Genomic DNA, 18210 nt, shown 5'->3' with positions numbered 1-18210 from the left:
GTTTCTGTTGAGAAATCAGCTGACAATCATATGGGCGCTCCTTTATAGGTAACTACCTGCTTTTCTCTTGCTGCTTTTAATATTCTCTCTTTGTCTTTTGCTCTTGGGATTTTAATTATGATGTATCTTGGTGTGATCTTCTTTGGATTCCTTTTGTTTGGGGTTCTGCAGGCTTCCTGGACTTGTAAGTCTATTTCTTTCCCCAGGTGGGGGAAGTTTTCTGTCACTATTTCTTCCAGTATTCTTTTGGTATCTTGCTCTCTCTTCTTCTGGGATCCCCATAATTCTGATTTTGGTTCACTTGAAATTGTTCCAGAGGTTTCTTACACTATCTTCAACTTTCTGGATTCTCTTATCTTCTTGCTTCTGCAGAGGAGTGTCCTCTGGCTCTTTGTGTTCTAAAACTTTGTCTTGATTCTTGCAATCTTCCTGTCTGTTTTTAGGACTATGTATAATATTTTTTATTTCAGACAATGTTCTCTTTATTTCTAGTTGATCCCTTTTTATTTCTAGTTGATCCCTTTTCATATCCTCATAGGTCTCATTTATTTTATCGGCCTTTTTTAGGATATTCTTGAAAAGCCTTATAACTGTAGTTTTTAAAAAATATATATATTTTATTGATTTTTTACAGAGAGGAAGGGAGAGAGCTAGAGAGCTAGAAATGTCAATGATAGAGAAACATCGACCAGGGGATGTGCCCGCAACCAATATATATGCCCCTGACCGGAATCGAACCTGGGACCTTTCAGTCCGCAGACCAATGCTCTACCACTGAGCCAAACCAGTTTTGGCATAACTGTAGTTTTTAACTCAATGTCCATTCTTTTCTTTTCTTTTCTTCCATCTCCTTCCTTTGTGTCCTGCCTCTTTTCCACATTTTAGTTGTTTTCCTGATTTAATGGAATAGCTTTGTGTGCTAGGTGTTCTGGTAGAGCCCAGTAGCACAGCCTTCCCAGTTACCTCCGGTGGACAGTCTTGCTGTAGTAGCCCTTTGTGGGCTGTGTGTGGAGTCTTGTTGTTAAGCCTTGCTTATTGTTGGTATTACTGGGAAGCGTTGATCTCCAAGCCAATTGGCTGTCAGGATCAGCAGTGTCTCAGCTAGGAGGGCTTCTGTACTCCACTTGGATGAGGCAGAGTCTCAGGGTGGCGCAGACAATTTTTGGTTCTCTGTCAGTCTCGCCTTAGAAAAGTCCTGTACCCAGTGAGTCTCACAAGATTGGTTGCAGGCACGTGCACCTCTTTCGTAAAGGCACAGACAAGCTTTGGATCCAGCCAGTCCCTGCTTAGAGAAAGCCAGCCTCTGGGAGAGCTTCTATGCTCAGCTTGGATGGGGCGGAGTCTCTGGTTGGTGCAGATAAGCTTTGTTTTCCGGTCAGCTCCTCCCCAAGTTCTGAAGTAATGGCTTCTGGCTTCACACACCTCCAAGAGATTTCTGAATGCTGTCTCACAGTCTGGCTTCTCCCTTACTGGGACCATCTATCAGAGCAATAGGGTGATTCTGATTTCCTCTCGCACAAGAAAGCCAGTCGCGCATTAGCTATTCACCCTCTCCATCCACGTGCCAGGAGTAAGCCAGTAGCAAACTCAGCCCAGCCCGCCCTCTTTGCACACCCGGAGTCGGCCAGCAGCAATCTCAGACCGGCCCGCCCTCTCCATACCGGGGGGGGGGGGGGGGGTAATCCAGTGCTTTTTCACGCGCACAGTTCTCCTTACCGTCACAGTTCCTGAGGTTCAGCATGCCTTCTCTCTCCTTCCCAGATTGCAGAGCCTTCTCTTAGCTAGCCGTCCTGTGCTTCAGGGCAATGTCTCCCCTGTTTTCCAGTTCTAAATTCAAATTTGTTGTGGTAGGCTGTATTTGGGTGTCTACACTATGCTGTCATATTGATTTTTTTCTCTCCCCCTTCAATTTTGAATGATAGCCTTGCTGGACAGAGTATTCTTAAATTCAGTTCCTTCCTTTGCATCACTTTGGGAATTTCATCCCATTCCTTTCTGGACTGATGTATTTCTGTTGAGAAATCATTTGATAATCTACTGGGAGATCTCTTGTATATTATGTTCCATCTCTGTCTTGCAGCCTTTAAGATTCTCTCTTTGTCCTGAATGTTTGCCACTGTAATTACGATGTGTCTTGGTTTGGGTCTTTTGGGTTCATCTTGTTTGGGACTCTCTGTAGTTGTGTCATTCTTTTCTTCCCCACATCAGGGAAGTTTTCTGAAATTTCTTTAAACAGGTTTTCTAATCAATATTCCTCTTCCTGTCATTCTGACACCTCTATTATTCATATGTTGGATCATTTCATGTTGTCCCAAAGCTCCCTTAGGCTCTCCTCTTATCTTTTAATTTCCCCCCCTCCAATTTCAGTTCAGTTTGGGTGTGTTTTGCTTCCCCATCTTTTAATTCACTATTTCAGTCTTCTGCTTCTCCTAGTCTACTGTTGAAACTTTCTATGATATTTAAAAAAATATATATTTTATTGATTTTTTACAGAGAGGAAGAGAGAGGGATTGAGAGTTAGAAACATCGATGAGAGAGAAACATCCATCAGCTGACTCCTGCACACCCCCCACTGGGGATGTGCCTGCAACCAAGGAACATGCCCTTGACCGGAATCAAACCTGGGACCTTTCAGTCCACGGGCTGATGCTCTATGCACTGAGCCAAACCGGTTTCGGCTCCATGGTATTTTTTAATTGCAACTATATCATTTTTTATTTCTTTTTGATTCTTAAGTTGATTTTTTTATCCATCTGGTTTATGAAATGTTTGACTCTTTTTTTTTAAATATATTTTTTATTGATTTTTCACAGAGAGGAAGAGAGAGGGATAGAGAGTTAGAAACATCGATGAGAGAGAATCATCGATCAGCTGCCTCTTGCACACCCCCTACCGGGGATGTGCCCGCAACCAAGGTACATGCCCTTGACCAGAATCAAACCTGGGACCTTTCAGTCCGCAGACCGATGCTCTACCACTGAGCCAAACCGGTCCCGGCTTGACTCTTATTCTAATTCTTTTTCTGATATATGTACAGATGGTGCCATAAACTGGACATCTTTCAGTAATTATTTCAAAGGTGAAAAATGTTGGTCCCCCAGCCATTTTGTCTACACACTGTATTATACATTGTGAGCAATTTGCGGCAAAAACGTCCCCAGAACTATATGAAGTATTATCAGATGCTATTAAAATTATAGATGCAATTTGACACAAAGTGCTCGATTCTTGAATATTTGAGGCTCTTTGTAAAGAAATGGGTTTTCAGTATATTCACCTTGCTCTTTATGAGGAGGTGAAATGGCTGTCAAGGGGCCCAACTGTTTGCCCTGCTGAAAGTAAAAATATTTTTCCAGCAGCAAAATAATCTGAAATTATAAGAACTCTTTGAGTAGCCTAGCTTGCATACCAGGCAGATGTTCCCCCCCCACCCCCACCCCCGCTATTAAATGTATTAAATATATCTTTGGAAGGACAACTGAAGGATATGTTCACACTATGAGGTAAAATGGATGCTTTTCAAAATAAAATATTACTGTGGCAAACGCAATTGACTGAAGATCTGCAAATGTTTTCAACTTTGAGGAATATATGAGAGAGAAGGATGTCAACCAGCAGGTGGCAACCATTGTTCAACGGCACTTACAATCACTCACAGAATATTTTAATAGTTATTACCCAAAGAAAGAAGATCCCAGAAGTGGCAATACATGGGTAATAGATCCATTTGTGGCAAACATTGAAAATAAAAATTTCAGCATAAATGAAAAAGAAAGCCTCACCGATCTATCATCCAGTGATGGTTTGACAGCTAAATTCCAGCCATCCTTATCAAGACCCCATTTTTGTATCTCGATTAAAAGTGAATACCCATTGCTGAGTGAAAAAGCAATGAAAATTTTTATTAAATTTTCAACAACATATTTGTGCAAAAAAAAATTTTCATCACAGAAATTAAAACTCAGAACCAGTCTCAGATTGAAATAAATATGGCTCTCTGTCTTGCAGTAATGTCTTTCGAGCCAAATATCCATAAACTTATTTCAAGGAAACAAAAGCAAATGTCACACTCTAAAATGTTGTAATACTTAAATAAGCTTCAATTATTTTGTAAAAATTAAACTTACTTTAACAAATTTGTTACAATTAAACAATCTTTGAAGATTTTATTATAATTACTTATAATGTTATATCAAATAGGTGCATTTCATATTAATAAAATGGAAGTTCACTGATCATTATTTTACAATGTATTTTTAAAAAAAAAAATCATATTAGTGGTCTTCAAGATCTAAAATTATTAATTTAGTGGTCAGGGAGGTCCAAAAGGTTAGCGACCACTGACCTAGGTATTTTCTGATTATGCCAATGATATTTATAGTATTTTATGTTGAGTGATATTAAACATGGAAATTCCCATTAAAAGCTGCAATAGTGATAGTTAATGCATATCTAATGATAAATTCAAGAAAAAGTAGTGGTTTAACTTTTATCTTTTATTCATTCAAAAAATTAAGCATTTAATAAGTGTCAAATATTTTATAATGTGCTGAGGAAGTAGTGGCAGAAGTAGTGGTGAGCCAAGTAGACCCATGTCTATCTTCAATGTGCTTCTTTTAGGGCACTCATAATAAAACCAAAGCATTTGTATTTCAGCTTTTCAGTTGTTTAACTTGATCTTGTTATTTCTCTCCTATTGGCAGTATACTTGGCTTCATCCGTTGGAGGCTTAATTTTCTGTCTCAGCTACATTCCAGCTATTTGGATCTCTTCAAGTTTTGCAGAGATGACACTCTTCCAGAAGCTGGCTTTTTTCCTCTTCTCAAACACTGCAATGGCAATTGGAAACAATTACCTTGTACAGGCAGAAATAGACAGTGAGTGTTAACCTTGTAAATTTTGCCATGTTCTCATAGGATACTCACGGTTTTAATATTTTTGTCCTAAAAAAAAATTCACACTACTTTGTACCAGTACTTATAGTGCATGAGTTTGCACATTCTCTCCATAAATTTACTCAGGTCTTTAAAAAATGTTTAATGTCTTTATTGATTTCAGAGAGAGGAAGGGACAGGAAGAGAGTGATAGAAACATCAATTATGACAGAATATCATTGACAGGTTTCCTCCCACACTGCCTACTGCAGATTTAGCCCCAATCAGGGCATGTTTCCTAACTGGGAATCAAACTGTGACTTCCTGAAACATAAATCAATGCTCAACCACTGAGCCACACTGGCCAGGCTGCAGATCTTTTAGGATCTCTCCATACTCCTTTTGGAGTTGCCACCTTCTTTTTAGGGGTAGGAATAAAAACATGGGTCTGCCTTTTAATAACTTCCTTATTCCCTTTTCCATCAATGCAAAACTATACAAAATCCCCTCTAGCCTGTTCTACCTCCTCATTCATCACTACTGTGCAGTGACAGCATTTTTCCAAAATTACATACGTCAATGTGCCATGCCAGCAACAGCTAAGGGTTCAGTGAGCCTGAGGGAGGGCCAGTGAAGGATGAAGAATAAAGATATACAAGAGAATAAGTTGGGTCTAGCTGGATCTTCTGTGCCTGGCTGAGGCCACAGAACAGATCCAAACTGCAAAGCTGATGCTTTATTTATAGTCAGGGGCAAACAAGGTAATTTACAGTGTTCTTGTAAGTTTCACTTGTTTGGCACCACAGTCCATTAGCTACTCAGGAAAGATCTAGCGAGCAGTCACAAGATCAAGCTTTATGCTTAGAGGACTGTGCCCTCTAAGCTGGTACTTGTTTGCGACTTTGCCAGCAGGTCAGTCTGAGGCTTAACCCTATAACCATTTCCTACATCTCACCAATTTCTTTTAATTTTAAGCTAATAATAATGGAAGTAAAATTTAAACAGCAAGAACAAACTTCTGACTATTAAAACATTAATAAAACAATGCCAGTGCAAAACCCAATAACAAAACAATGCAAATGCAAAACCCATACATGGCTATTAATAAAACAATGCCAATGCAACACAACAATAATAGAGAAATCAAACTACAGTAACATTTTTCTACTAAATGAAAGTTTCTTTTGCTAATTTACTCAAGATTCCTCAGACTTGGCTGCGCAAGAGTTTGAAGAAGACTGGCAGCTAACCATTGCTAGGATGGGCAGAAACATGGTTGAGGGAGTAGCTTCCACTTCTTGCTTTTCTGCCATCTGCTGGGCCTCAGTTGTTAACTTCTTCAGCTGAACCTATGTTGGCACCTCAGTCTCTTGCACAACCTTCATCATCTTCCTTTTCCGCTTTGCTGTCATCGGGGCAACTTTCAGTCTTTTGAATGATGGGACAAGGAGCATCTCAGGGTCCATTGTGGTGATGCACGTAACTCTCTGGCACCCAAAGTGGTTGTACTGCTCCTTCTGGAAAGATACAAACACAGAGGTGAGCGCATGAACAACTTAGCTCCGCTGCCACCAGCTGGCTACAGGCTCCCTTAGGGGTGCAGACCTCTTGGAGTTGCTCCCTCTTGGAGTTACTGACTGTGTCCGGCAGTAGCCCCTGATCCAGCGCTCCTCTCTGAAGGCAACAGGGAAACCCAAGGATTTCATTGAGCGCCAGCTACGTGCCTCTCCCCGTGTGCCTCTCAGTATGCAAGCAGTTGATTTGACCAGAAAGGCATAAGACAACCAAAGAAATAGCTTTTAGGTTTTGCAGCAGGAGACCACCAGGAACAGTCCTTAGACGAGATATTGGTGAAGGGGATGAGTTTATGGCCAAGGCATTCGAGTACACAGGTGAAGAAACAAAGGCAACAAACACAGGGGATACACTGAGGAAGGAAGTAGGGAGAGAGAGAACTATATAACCAGACCTCCTGAAAAGAGAAACCATGGGGAGACATAGAAACAGCCAGCATATGAAAGAAAAGCAGGCATCACCAGAAAAGGAAGTAAAGGAGTTAGAGGCAAGAAACCTACCAGAGCAAGAATTCAGAGTAATGATCATAAGATGGCTAAAAAGAATGGAAGACAAATTTGACAATATGAGTAAGAACCAAGAGGAAATGAAGAAGAACCAAGAAGAAATATAAAATGACAGTGCTACTGTTAAGAACTCAATAAAAAGCATCAAGAGTAGACTAGAAGAAGCAGAGTACCTCATCAGTGAGCTAGAAGACAATATATGAAAAAAAAAAAGACCCAATTAGAAAAGCTTCTGGAAAAAAATTTAAAAAGCAGGAGGAGAGCTCAAGAGAACTTTGGGACAATACAAAACAAAACAATATTAGAATAATAGGGGTTCAAGAAGGAAAGGAAACTTAGGAAGACATGGAAAACACATTTCAAGAAATAATGACAGAAAACTTTCCTGAGATAGAGAAGAAAAACCCCACACAATCCAAGATGCTCACTGAGTCCCAAGCAAAATGAATCCCAAAAGACCGACACCAAGGCACATTATAATTAAATTGGCAAACGCCAATGACGAAGTAAGAATCTTAAAAGCAGCCAGAGAGACAGAAAGTTACACATAAAGGAACCCCCATCAGACTAGCAACTGATTTCTCAACAGAAACTCACCAGGCCAGAAGGGAATGGCATGAAATATACAAAGTCATGCAAAGGAAGGGTCTGAATCCAAGAATACTATACCCAGCAAGGCTATCAATCAAAATTGAAGGGGAAATCAGGAGCTTCACAGACAAAAAAAGACTAAAGGAATTTATCTCCACCAAACCAGCAATGCAAGAAATGCTAAAGCAGAGGTTCCCAAACTTGTTTGTGCCGTAGACCCCTTGCCATGTTTTTCGGTTTTGGGTAGACCCCCTACTTACCTGATATTGATTTTTTTGTAAATTTCTAACTGTAGTGAAGTTTAGTGTTAAAATTTAATAAAAAATAATGTACCTACTTTTCTCCGGCATTCTCAAACAAAATAACACTGATTCACTATAATTTGTATGATAAACTACCAGTTTATATATTTTTTAAATATTTTCTCAGCACTTTCCTATTCAAGATTCAGGAAACGAATGAACGTATTTTTCTCACATTCATATTTATAGAGTGACGAATTGAACAAGTCGGTGCAAGTTTGCGAAGCTTTGAGAAAAAAATTGGCAAGAATGTTTACTGCGCGTATGCTTGTAACAAGATGATACTGGTATATCATTATGTGCAGGTTTTTATCCTACAACTTACACAATTTTATAAACATATATAATAAATTTTTTACTTCATAGGTACTTTTATAAATAATTTATATGTTTTTATATTATAAGATAATATGATGTAAGTAAATAGGTACTATCAGTGTATGTTGAGATCCACTATCGTGGACCCCCATTTTCATTTCATGGACCCCCAAATTTTTTTTTCGCTGACATAGACCCCTTGCAGGTTGTCATAGACCCCTGGGGGTCGATATAGACCACTTTGGGAATCACGGTGCTAAAGGGTCTACAGTAAAAATAAAGAAATAGGAACAAAGAAGGAACACAGGGATATAGAATAAAAATGGCATCAAATAAGTACCCCTCTATAATAACTATAAATGTAAATGGATTAAATGCTCCAATCAAAAGACATAGGGTAACAGATTGGATAAAAAACAAGACCCATATATCTGTTGTCTATAAGAAACCCACTTCAGAAAAAAAGATGCACACAGACTGAGGGCGAAGGGATTGAATAAGGTTTTCCAGGAGAATGGATATGAAAAAAAAAAAAAAAAAGCTGGGGTAGCAATACTTATATCTGACAAATTAGATCTCAAAGTGAAGGACATAACAAGAGATAATGAAGGCCACTTCATAATACTAAAGAGAGCAATCCAACAAGAAGAAATAACCATGGTAAACATATATGCACCCAATACAAGAGCACCCAAATACATAAAAAAACAAACAAAAAACAACCAACTGCTGGATGACATTAAGGGAGAGATTAATAGCAATACAATCATAGTAGGAGATTTTAATACCCCACTGTCATCTTTGGACAAAAAATCATCTAAACAAAAAATCAGCAAAGAAATAAAAATCCTAAATGTCTCACTAGACCAGATGGAATTAATTGATATCTTCACAACATTTCACCCAAAGCCACAGATGGGTCATTTTCAAAGATAGACCACATGTTGGGACATAGGCAAAGTCTCTTCAAATTCAAGAAGATAGAAATCATATCAAGCAACTTCTCAGATCATAGTGGCATAAAACTGGAATTTGACTACAATAAAAATAATCCAAAGAAATCAAACACATGGAGATTAAACAGCATGCCATTAAACAAGGACTGGGTTACAAGAGAAATCAAGGAAGAAATAAAAAACATCCTGGCAAGAAATGACAAGGAAAACACAACAATCCAAAATCTATGGGACACAGCAAAAGCAGTTTTGAGGGGGATGTTCATGTCTCTACAAGCCTATTGCAAAAAACAAAACAAAACAAAAAACAAACAAACAAACAAACAAACAAAAAAAACAGGAAAAAATGGTAACAAAATATCTAACTTTACAATTGAAAGAGTTAGAAAAAGAGCAACAAGAAAAGCCCAGTGTAAGCAGAAGGAAGGAAATAATAAAAATCAGAGCCAAGATAAACTACATAGAGACCAAAGAAACAATACATAAGATCAACAAAACCAAGAGCTGGTTCTTCGAAAGGATAAACAAGATAGATGGACCTCTAGCCAGGTTAACCAAGAAACAAAGAGAAAGGACTCAAATAAACAAAATCAGAAACAAAAGAGGTGAAATAACAACAGACCCCGCCGAAACACCAAGGATTATTACAAAATACTATGAACAATTCTATTCCAACAAACTGAACAACCTGGAGGAAATGGACATACTCCTAGAAAAATGCAATCTTCCAAAACTCAATCAGGAAGAATCTAAAAATCTCAATACACCAGTGACTTGGGAAGAAATTGAAACAGTCATCAAAAAGCTTCCAGCAAACAAAAGCCCGGGCCAGATGGCTTCACAGGAGAGTTTTACCAAACATTCAAGGAAGAACTAAAACCTATCCTCCTCAGACTATTCCAAAAGATTCAAGAGGAAGGAACACTTCCAAACTCCTTCTATGAAGCCAGCATCAGCCTAATACCAAAACCAGATAAAGACAACTCAATGAAAGAGAATTACAGGCCAATATCCCTCATGAATTTAGATGCCAAAATCCTCAACAAAATTCTAGCAAATCGGCTCCAGCAGAACATCAGAAAGATCATACACCATGACCAAGTAGGATTTATTCGGGGAATGCAAGGATGGTACAATATCCGCAAATCAATAAATGTGATACATCACATAAACAAATTGAAAGATAAAAATCATATAGTCATATCAATTGATGCAGAAAAAGCATTTGATAAAATCCAACACCCGTTCATGATAAAAACTCACAACAAGGTGAGTGTACAAGGAGCATACTTCAATATAATAAAAGCTATATATGATAATCCCACAGCCAACATCATACTCAATGGGCAAAAACTAAAACCATTCACTCTAAGAACAGGAACAAGAAGGGGATGCCCACTATCGCCACTCCTGTTTGACATAGTATTGGAAGTACTAGCCTTTGCAATTAGACAAGAAGAGGAAATAAAAGGCATCCAAATTGGAAAAGAAGAAGTAAAGTTATCCTTATTTGCAAATGACATGATATTGTACATAAAAAACCAAAAGACTCCATAAAAAAACTAATTGACTTAATAAATGAATTTGGCAATGTAGCAGGATACAAAATTAATGCCAAGAAATCTTTGGCCTTTGTATACACCAAGAGTGAACTTACAGAAACAGAGACTAAAAATGCAATCCCATTTACCATTGCACCAAAAAAATTAAGTTACCTAGGAATAAACTTAACTAAGGAAGTAAAGGACCTATATAAGGAAAACTACACAACACTGAAAAAAAGAAATAGAGGAAGATGTAAACAGATGGAAGAACATACCGAGTTCAAGGATTGGTAGAATCAACATCATCAAAATGTCCATACTTCTCAAAGCAATCTATAGTTTCAAAGCACTCCCCATTAAAATACCAATGGCATATTTCACTGACCTATAAAGAACTCTCCAAAAGTTTGTTTGGAACAATAAAAGATCCCAAATAGCCACAACAATCTGGAGAAAGAAGAATAAAGTCGAAGGGATCTCAATACCAGATTTCAAGCTGTATTAAAAAGCCACTGTTCTCAAAACAGCCTGGTACTGGCACAAGAACTGACATATAGATCAATGGAGTAGAATTGAGAACCCACATATCAACCCAAATCACTATGCTCAATTAATATTTGACAAAGGAGGTATGAACATACAGCGGAGTCAAGACAGTCTCTTCAATAAATGGTCTTGGGAAAATTGGACAGATACATGCAAAAAAAAAAAAAAAAAAAAAAAAGAAAAGAAAGAAAGAAAGAAACTAGATGTTTCAGAAACGAAAGAGGTAAAATAACAACAGACCTTGCCGAAACACAAAGGATTGTTACAAAACACTATAAACAATTCTATTCCAACAAACTGAACAATCTGGAGGAAATGGACATACTCCTAGAAAAATGCAACCTTCCAAAACTCATTTTTTTTTATTTGCAGATGACATGATATTGTACAGAAAAAACATGGAAGGACAAACTTACACCATACACAAAAATAAACTCAAAATGGATACAGGACTTAAACATAAGACGGGAAACCATAAAAATACTAGAGGCATCCACATGCAGCAAAATCTCAGACATATTCCAAAAGAACTTCTTCACTGATACTGCCCTTAGGGCAGTGGATGCTAAAAAGAAAATAAACAAATGGGATTACATCAAAATAAAAAGCTTTTTTACAGCAAAAGAAACCATCAACAAAACAACAAGAAAGCCCACTGTGTGGGAGAACATATTTGCAAATGATATCACTGATAAAGGTTTAATCTCCAACATCTACGTACACCTTATACAAGTAAATAAAAGGAAGATGAATGATCCAATTAAAAAATGGGCAATGGACCTAAACAGAATATTTTCAAAAGAAAACAGAAGGAAGGCCAAGAGGCACATGAAAACATGCTCAAAGTCACTAATTATCTAAGAGATGCAAATCAAAACAACAATGCGGTACCATCTCACACCTGTCAGAATGGCCAACATCAACAAATCAACAAACGACAAGTGTTGTCGAGGTTGAGCAGAAAAAAGGAACCCTTGTGCACTGCTGGTGGGAATGCAGACTGGTGCAACCACTGTGGAGAACAGTGTGGAGTTTCCTCAAAAAACTGAAAATGGAACTCCCATTTGACCGAGTAATCTCACTCCTAGGAATATATCCCAAGAAACTAGAAACACCAATCAGAAAGGACATATGCTCCCCTATGTTGAAAGGAACACAATCTACAATATCTAGGATTTGGGAACAGTCTAGGTGCCTGTCAGCAGATGATTGGATCAAAAAACTATGGTACCTCTACACAATGGAATATTATGCTTCCACAAAAAAGAAGGAATTCTCATCATTTGCAGCAACCTGGATGGAATTGGAGAACATCATGCTGAGTGAAATAAGCCAGTCAATGAAAGAGAAACACCACATGACCTTACTCATTTTTGAATAATAAAGAACATTATAAACTGATGAACCAGAAGATAGATACAGAGACAGTAAAGCAACAAGCAGACTGTCAAATTACAGTGGGGAGGGTAGGGAGATCTGGGGGAGATAAGAGATCAACCGAAGGACTTGCATGCATGCATATAAGTACAACCAATGGACACAAAACTCTAGGGACGGAGGGCATGTATGGGATTGTGGGGGTGGGGGGGTAATGGTAAGATATGAACATAGGTAAAAATTTAATAAATAAAAATAAAAATAAAGACACTAAACTATAAGAAAACAAACAAATAAAAAGTTACAAACAGAGAGAATCCAAGATGGCTGCTCGGGTAGACACCTAACCACAGCACACAACAATTTCAATGGAATACAACTAAAATGTAGAGTGGACATCGCCCAGAGCTACAGGTAGTCTACTGACTGAAAATTCTACAACAAGAAGGAAAGAGAAAACCAGAAGGAAAATCAGAGGAGCTGAAAAAAAGCCTAAGGTACGGAGACATGCTGCGCGCTCGCACACACGCGCGCAGAGAGGTCACAGCCGGAGAGGAGAAGAGGGCTGGGTGCTGCGCGGCGTTCCCTAGCAGGAAGGAAATAAAACCCCAAGCCTGGGCTGAATCCCCGAACCGGCAGCGCTGAGCTCCAAGTTATGGGCCAGACCCTGGGGACCCAGGATCTGGCAGGGGGAGACGGGGCCGTGAGGCGGAATCCCAGGCGAGCAGTGAAAATCAGGGCCCCCGGAGTCACGCGCACATTGCAAGCAGAGGACTGAATGTTGACTCTGATGCTGGATTACCCTAGCCGTAAGGAACAGGGCCTCCGGCGGCGCTGAGCCTCAGTCCGGACTGCTCTGAACCCCAGTTCTAGGCCAATCCCTGGGGACCCAGGCTCAAGTAGAGGGAGACGGGGCTGTGAGGTGGAGTCCTGGGAGAGGGACGAAAGGCCGAGCCCCCGGAGTCTCGCACATTGCTTGCAAGGGAAGGAATGTTGACTCTGATACGGAATTGTCCTGGAGGGAAGGAAACGGGAGCCCCGGCTGTGTTGGGTCGCAGTTTCGACTGCTCTGAACCCCAGTCCTGGACCAGACCCTGGGGACCCAGGCTTGAGCAGGGGGAGACGGGGCTGTGAGGCGGAATCCCAGGGGAGTGGCGAAAAGCGGAGCCCCCAGAGTCGCGGGCACTGCGCACAGAGGACAGTCTGTTGACTCTGATCCTAGACTCCCCTAGTGGGAAAGAGAAAAAAAAGCTCCAGACTGGAGGAATGCGACAGGGAGCAGGAGCCTCTGCTGGACACCGGCCAACCGGGCACCGGCAGGGAGCAGGGCGACGGGGCCCCCCGGGGGGGGGTGCCCCTGAGCCTTCTACCTCTGAGCGCGGGCAATGGAGCCAAGGCCTTGGGCTGCTTCCTGGGCGGCGCCGACCCCAGCAACAGGCTGGAGCAGCGCGGGAGCCCGCGGAGAACAAAGGGGTGCCACAGGCCAACCTGCTGAGCTCCCAGGACAAGGAGGAAGAAACCAAAGAGGTTCTCAATGTGAAGAAATCAAGTGAGAGCAAAACATAGTAAAATTACTTAAGAAAGAATACAAAGAAGATCTTGAAAAATCAAAGACTAAGTCAGAACTCAACTCACCAGCCAACATTGCAACATATATGCGTTTAAAAAAAAAAAAAGGACAGAATGTTGGAACAGCGGCGGCCAGGCCTAGAGTGTCCAGGCACAAGGCAGTGGCAACCGGGCCCGGAGCAGCAACAGCCAGGCCCCAGAGCAGCAGCAGCCAGAACCAGAGCAACAACAGCCAGCACTGGTGCAGCCAGACCTGGGGCAGTGGCAGCCAGGCCTGAGGCGGAGGTGGCCAAGCCCAGGGTGGCCAGTCCAGGAACACCCAGACCCAGAGTGGCCGGGCCCAGAGAAGCCAGGCCCAGAGCAGCCAGGTTGGGAGCAGCCAGGCCCAGAACAGCAGTAGCCAAGCCCGGAGCATCCAGGCTGGGAGCGGCCAGACTCGTAGCAACCGGGCCCGGGGCAGCCGGGCCCAGAGCAGCCGGGTTGGGTGCGGCCAGGCCTGGAGCAGCAGCTGCCAGGCTGGGAGCGGCCAGACCCGGAGCAGCGGCTGCCAGGCTGGGAGCGGCCAGGCCCAGAGCAGCTGGGTCTGGTGCGGCCAGGCCCAAAGCAGCGGCTGCCAGGCTGGGAGCAGCCAGGCCCGGAACAGTCGGGTCGGGTGCGGCCAGGCCCGGAGCAGCAGCTGCCAGACTGGGAGCGACCAGGCCCGGAGCAGCCGGTTCTGGTGCGGCCAGGCCCGGAGCAGCAGCTGCCAGGCTGGAAGCAGCCAGGCCCGGAGCAACGGCTGCCAGGCTGGGAGCGGCCAGGCCCAGAGCAGCAGCTGCCAGGCTGAGAGCGGCCAGGCTCGGAGCAGCCGGGTCTGGTGCGGCCAGGCCCGGAGCAGCGGCTGTCGGGCTGGGAGCGGCCAGGCTTGAAGCAGCCGGGTCTGGTGCAGACAGGCCTGAAGCAGTGGTTGCCAGTCTGGGAGCAGCCAGGCCCGGAGCAGCGGCTGCCAGGCTGGGAGCGGCCAGGCCCGGAGCAACGGCTGCCAGGCTGGGAGTGGCCAGGCCCAGAGCAGCAGCTGCCAGGCTGAGAGCGGCCAGGCTCGGAGCAGCCGGGTCTTGTGCGGCCAGGCCCGGAGCAGCGGCTGTCGGGCTGGGAGCGGCCAGGCTTGAAGCAGCCGGGTCTGGTGCGGACAGGCCTGAAGCAGTGGTTGCCAGTCTGGGAGCAGCCAGGCCCGGAGCAGCGGCTGCCAGGCTGGGAGTGGCCAGGCCCGGAACAGCCGGGTTGGGTGAGGCCAGGCCCGGAGCAGCAGCTGCCAGGCTGGGAGTGACCAGGCCCGGAGCAGTGGCTCCCAGGCTGGGAGTGGCCAGGCCCGGAGCAGCAGCTGCCAGGCTGGGAGCAGCCAGGCCCAGAGCAGCAGCTGCCAGGCTGGGAGCGGCCAGGCCCGGAGCGGCCAGGCCCGAAGCGGCCGGGCCCGGAGCAACCGGGTCGGGTGCGGCCAGGCCCAGAGCAGCAGCAGCCAAGTCCAGAGCAACTAGGTCAGGAGCGGCAGTGACCAGACCCGGAGCAGCTGGTTGTGGAACGAACCAGAGCAACAGAGGCCAGGCCCTGAGCAGCCAGGCCCGGAACAGCTCGCTCATCGCCTGCCCCTGCCCCACGGCTGCCTCTCAGACATGGCTGGAAACTTTTGTGGGAACTTGAGAGTCTGCTGAATCAAGTGATGAAGGCTTAGATCTGGATGTGTTGTGTTAGTATAGGGCTGGGGTATTGATCTGTGAGGCTGGTTGACCTATTTGGAAATGTCTTTTGTGTGAAATATATCATTGGGGATGTGGAGGTATTATTGATATGAGAAAATGCTAAGTAACTGATTTACTATCTGAAAAGGGATTTACTATAGGGAAAGGGAGGGAGGAAGAGACTGAACATAAACTGTGCACCTATGGTTGAGGACAATGGGGTATGGGAAGGGGGCGGAGGGTGGGGTGGGAACCTGGTGGAGGGGGGAAGAAATGAGGAACCTTTGTAATAATATGAACAATAAAGATTGATTTTAAAAAAAAAGTTACAAACACAACCTATTCCCCACATCATTACTGCATCTGGTCCAAACCATTGTCCAGTTTGTGTATCCTTCCATGGGACTAATCCCCGGGATGCTATTGTACAGGAGGCCCAATGCCTTTTGGCTGCTATACAATTCAAAAAATTGTATCACAATTCAAAAAATTTAAAGTTTAAAGAACACGACTGAGCTTGTTTTGAGGTGACACATAACACCCGTCTCCCCCTTTCTGTGTTAGTAATTTCAATTTAAGATTACGATTGACTCACTATTGCTTCACCTTGATGGTTGTAATTGATACAGTTTTATGACAAGTTTGATATTGCTGACAAAAATGCTGAAAAATAGAACTAGTGTATGTGGGTCCATTGTCTGTCTTTAGCTCTAAGGGAGGACCTAGCACCGCAAAGGCAGCTAGGCAATGATTAATTACATGCTTGGCACTCTCTCCCGTTTGGGGAGTTTCAAAGATAAAGCTGGTGCAGGTATCTACATTAACATGTACCCATCTATGCTTACCAAACTCCAGGATGTGGGTGACATCCATTTGCCAAATTTGATTAGGTTTAACAGCCCTAGGACTAACCCCCAATGATTGTACACTGAGAGCACTGCTTAACAATTTGACGAGCTTGCTCCCAAGAAATATGGAATTGTTTGTGTAAGGCAGCAGCCTTTTGATGATACAAAGCATGGGAGGACTGGGCAAGAGAAACCAGGGTAGCCTCTTGCATTACAGCAAGGAGGTGATCAATAACGTCATTGCCTATAGCTAATGGACCAGGGAGACCTGAATGAGATCGGATATGATCGATAACGCAGTAAAACTGTCGTTCTCTAATGACTTTTTGAAGGTTGAAATTACCACATTTTTCAAAGATTGTTCCTGGCAGGAAATTAGATTACCTGTCTGCTGGGGGAAGGGCGTCTACCCTTCCTCCATTAACAAGGGCATAGCCAGCCCTCACCTGGGCTATTTAGATTTTTTTAAATAATTAATACATTATTTATCTATATTCAACAATTTATTTGAGATTCTAGAGCCAATTATTATTATTTTAAAGCATTTACTTTGGATAAATTCTATAACAGAGAATTTACTGGTTTTCTTGAAGGCCTTAAAAGTTAACTTTTTAACAAGGTTCATTAGTATTTTGAAAAATACTCTTTATTGTGGAAATGCAAATCCTATTGCTGGAATTAGCTTGAATTTCTTCAGAGAAGACTTTTTTGCCATTTTGCTTAGGAAAGAAAAAAAGTAAGTTCTGGGTTTTTCATTTTCTATAGCTTTTGCAGAGAGATTCCAGCTTAAGACAATCTAATTGTCCGAAATCAGACCATGTGCACATTTTGTCTTACAGCTAACTTCTCTCCCCATGTGCACAGAAATTCCAGACACATTTCTAAATTTTTAAGACTTTTTCATGGCAAAAAAGGAAACTTTAAATTAGCCTATTGAGAGAGTGGGCTTCCATATTGGATTACCATGTGTTTCCCTCCCCCCACATCCTGCTTACTTCGAAGGAAGTTTCAACAGCAGATCTTGCCGAATTTCTTTTCATGCTTAATAGATAAAGACAGATTTTATTTATTTTTTCGCTTTCCGAAGTAATAACTAATCACACAATTTGGCCAAGATTTGCATTTCCCTGCCCATTCCTCCACTTCCCTTCTGGAGTGGGCTCTAGACAGTCCTGAATCAGGAACCACAGATTGAAAGTAGATTCCTCTGGATCTTCAGCTATATAATGTTTGTGAAGTTGTTTTTCTTCCTTCTCCCACGCCTCTATATTTACCTTCCCTTCATCAGAAAACCATGGGCAGGTTTTACTCACAAAATCCAAAAACTCGAAAAGATGTTCATACCTCACAGAACAGCCCCTTGCTTGGAGCATAGCCTTAAGCATAGATACGCATACATTCTTTCCCTGTGAGCCTGAATTTCCCATGCTTTACCCGAAGCCAGTACTACACCCCTACCTTACTCACTGTGTGGGCAGCCTCAGGGCCT

General features: G+C 42.6%; 1 protein-coding gene across 1 annotated transcript in view; it reads left to right on the top strand.

The window, feature by feature from the left end:
* LOC311622037 (phospholipid-transporting ATPase ABCA3-like) overlaps nucleotides 1–18210 on the top strand; it is a 107089-nt gene that overhangs the window by 78233 nt on the left and 10646 nt on the right. Inside the window, exon 9 of the mRNA XM_084882737.1 lies at nucleotides 4704–4877. Coding sequence (XP_084738863.1) covers nucleotides 4704–4877 — 174 coding nt within the window. The remainder of the gene's footprint in view (nucleotides 1–4703; nucleotides 4878–18210) is intronic.

This window comes from Pipistrellus hanaki, assembly GCF_964339955.1.
Source record: "Pipistrellus hanaki genome assembly, chromosome: 4".
In the NCBI taxonomy this organism is placed as follows: Eukaryota; Metazoa; Chordata; class Mammalia; order Chiroptera; family Vespertilionidae; genus Pipistrellus; species Pipistrellus hanaki.
Note: the sequence above shows the minus strand (reverse complement) of the source record. Positions and strands in the feature narration are given on the sequence as shown.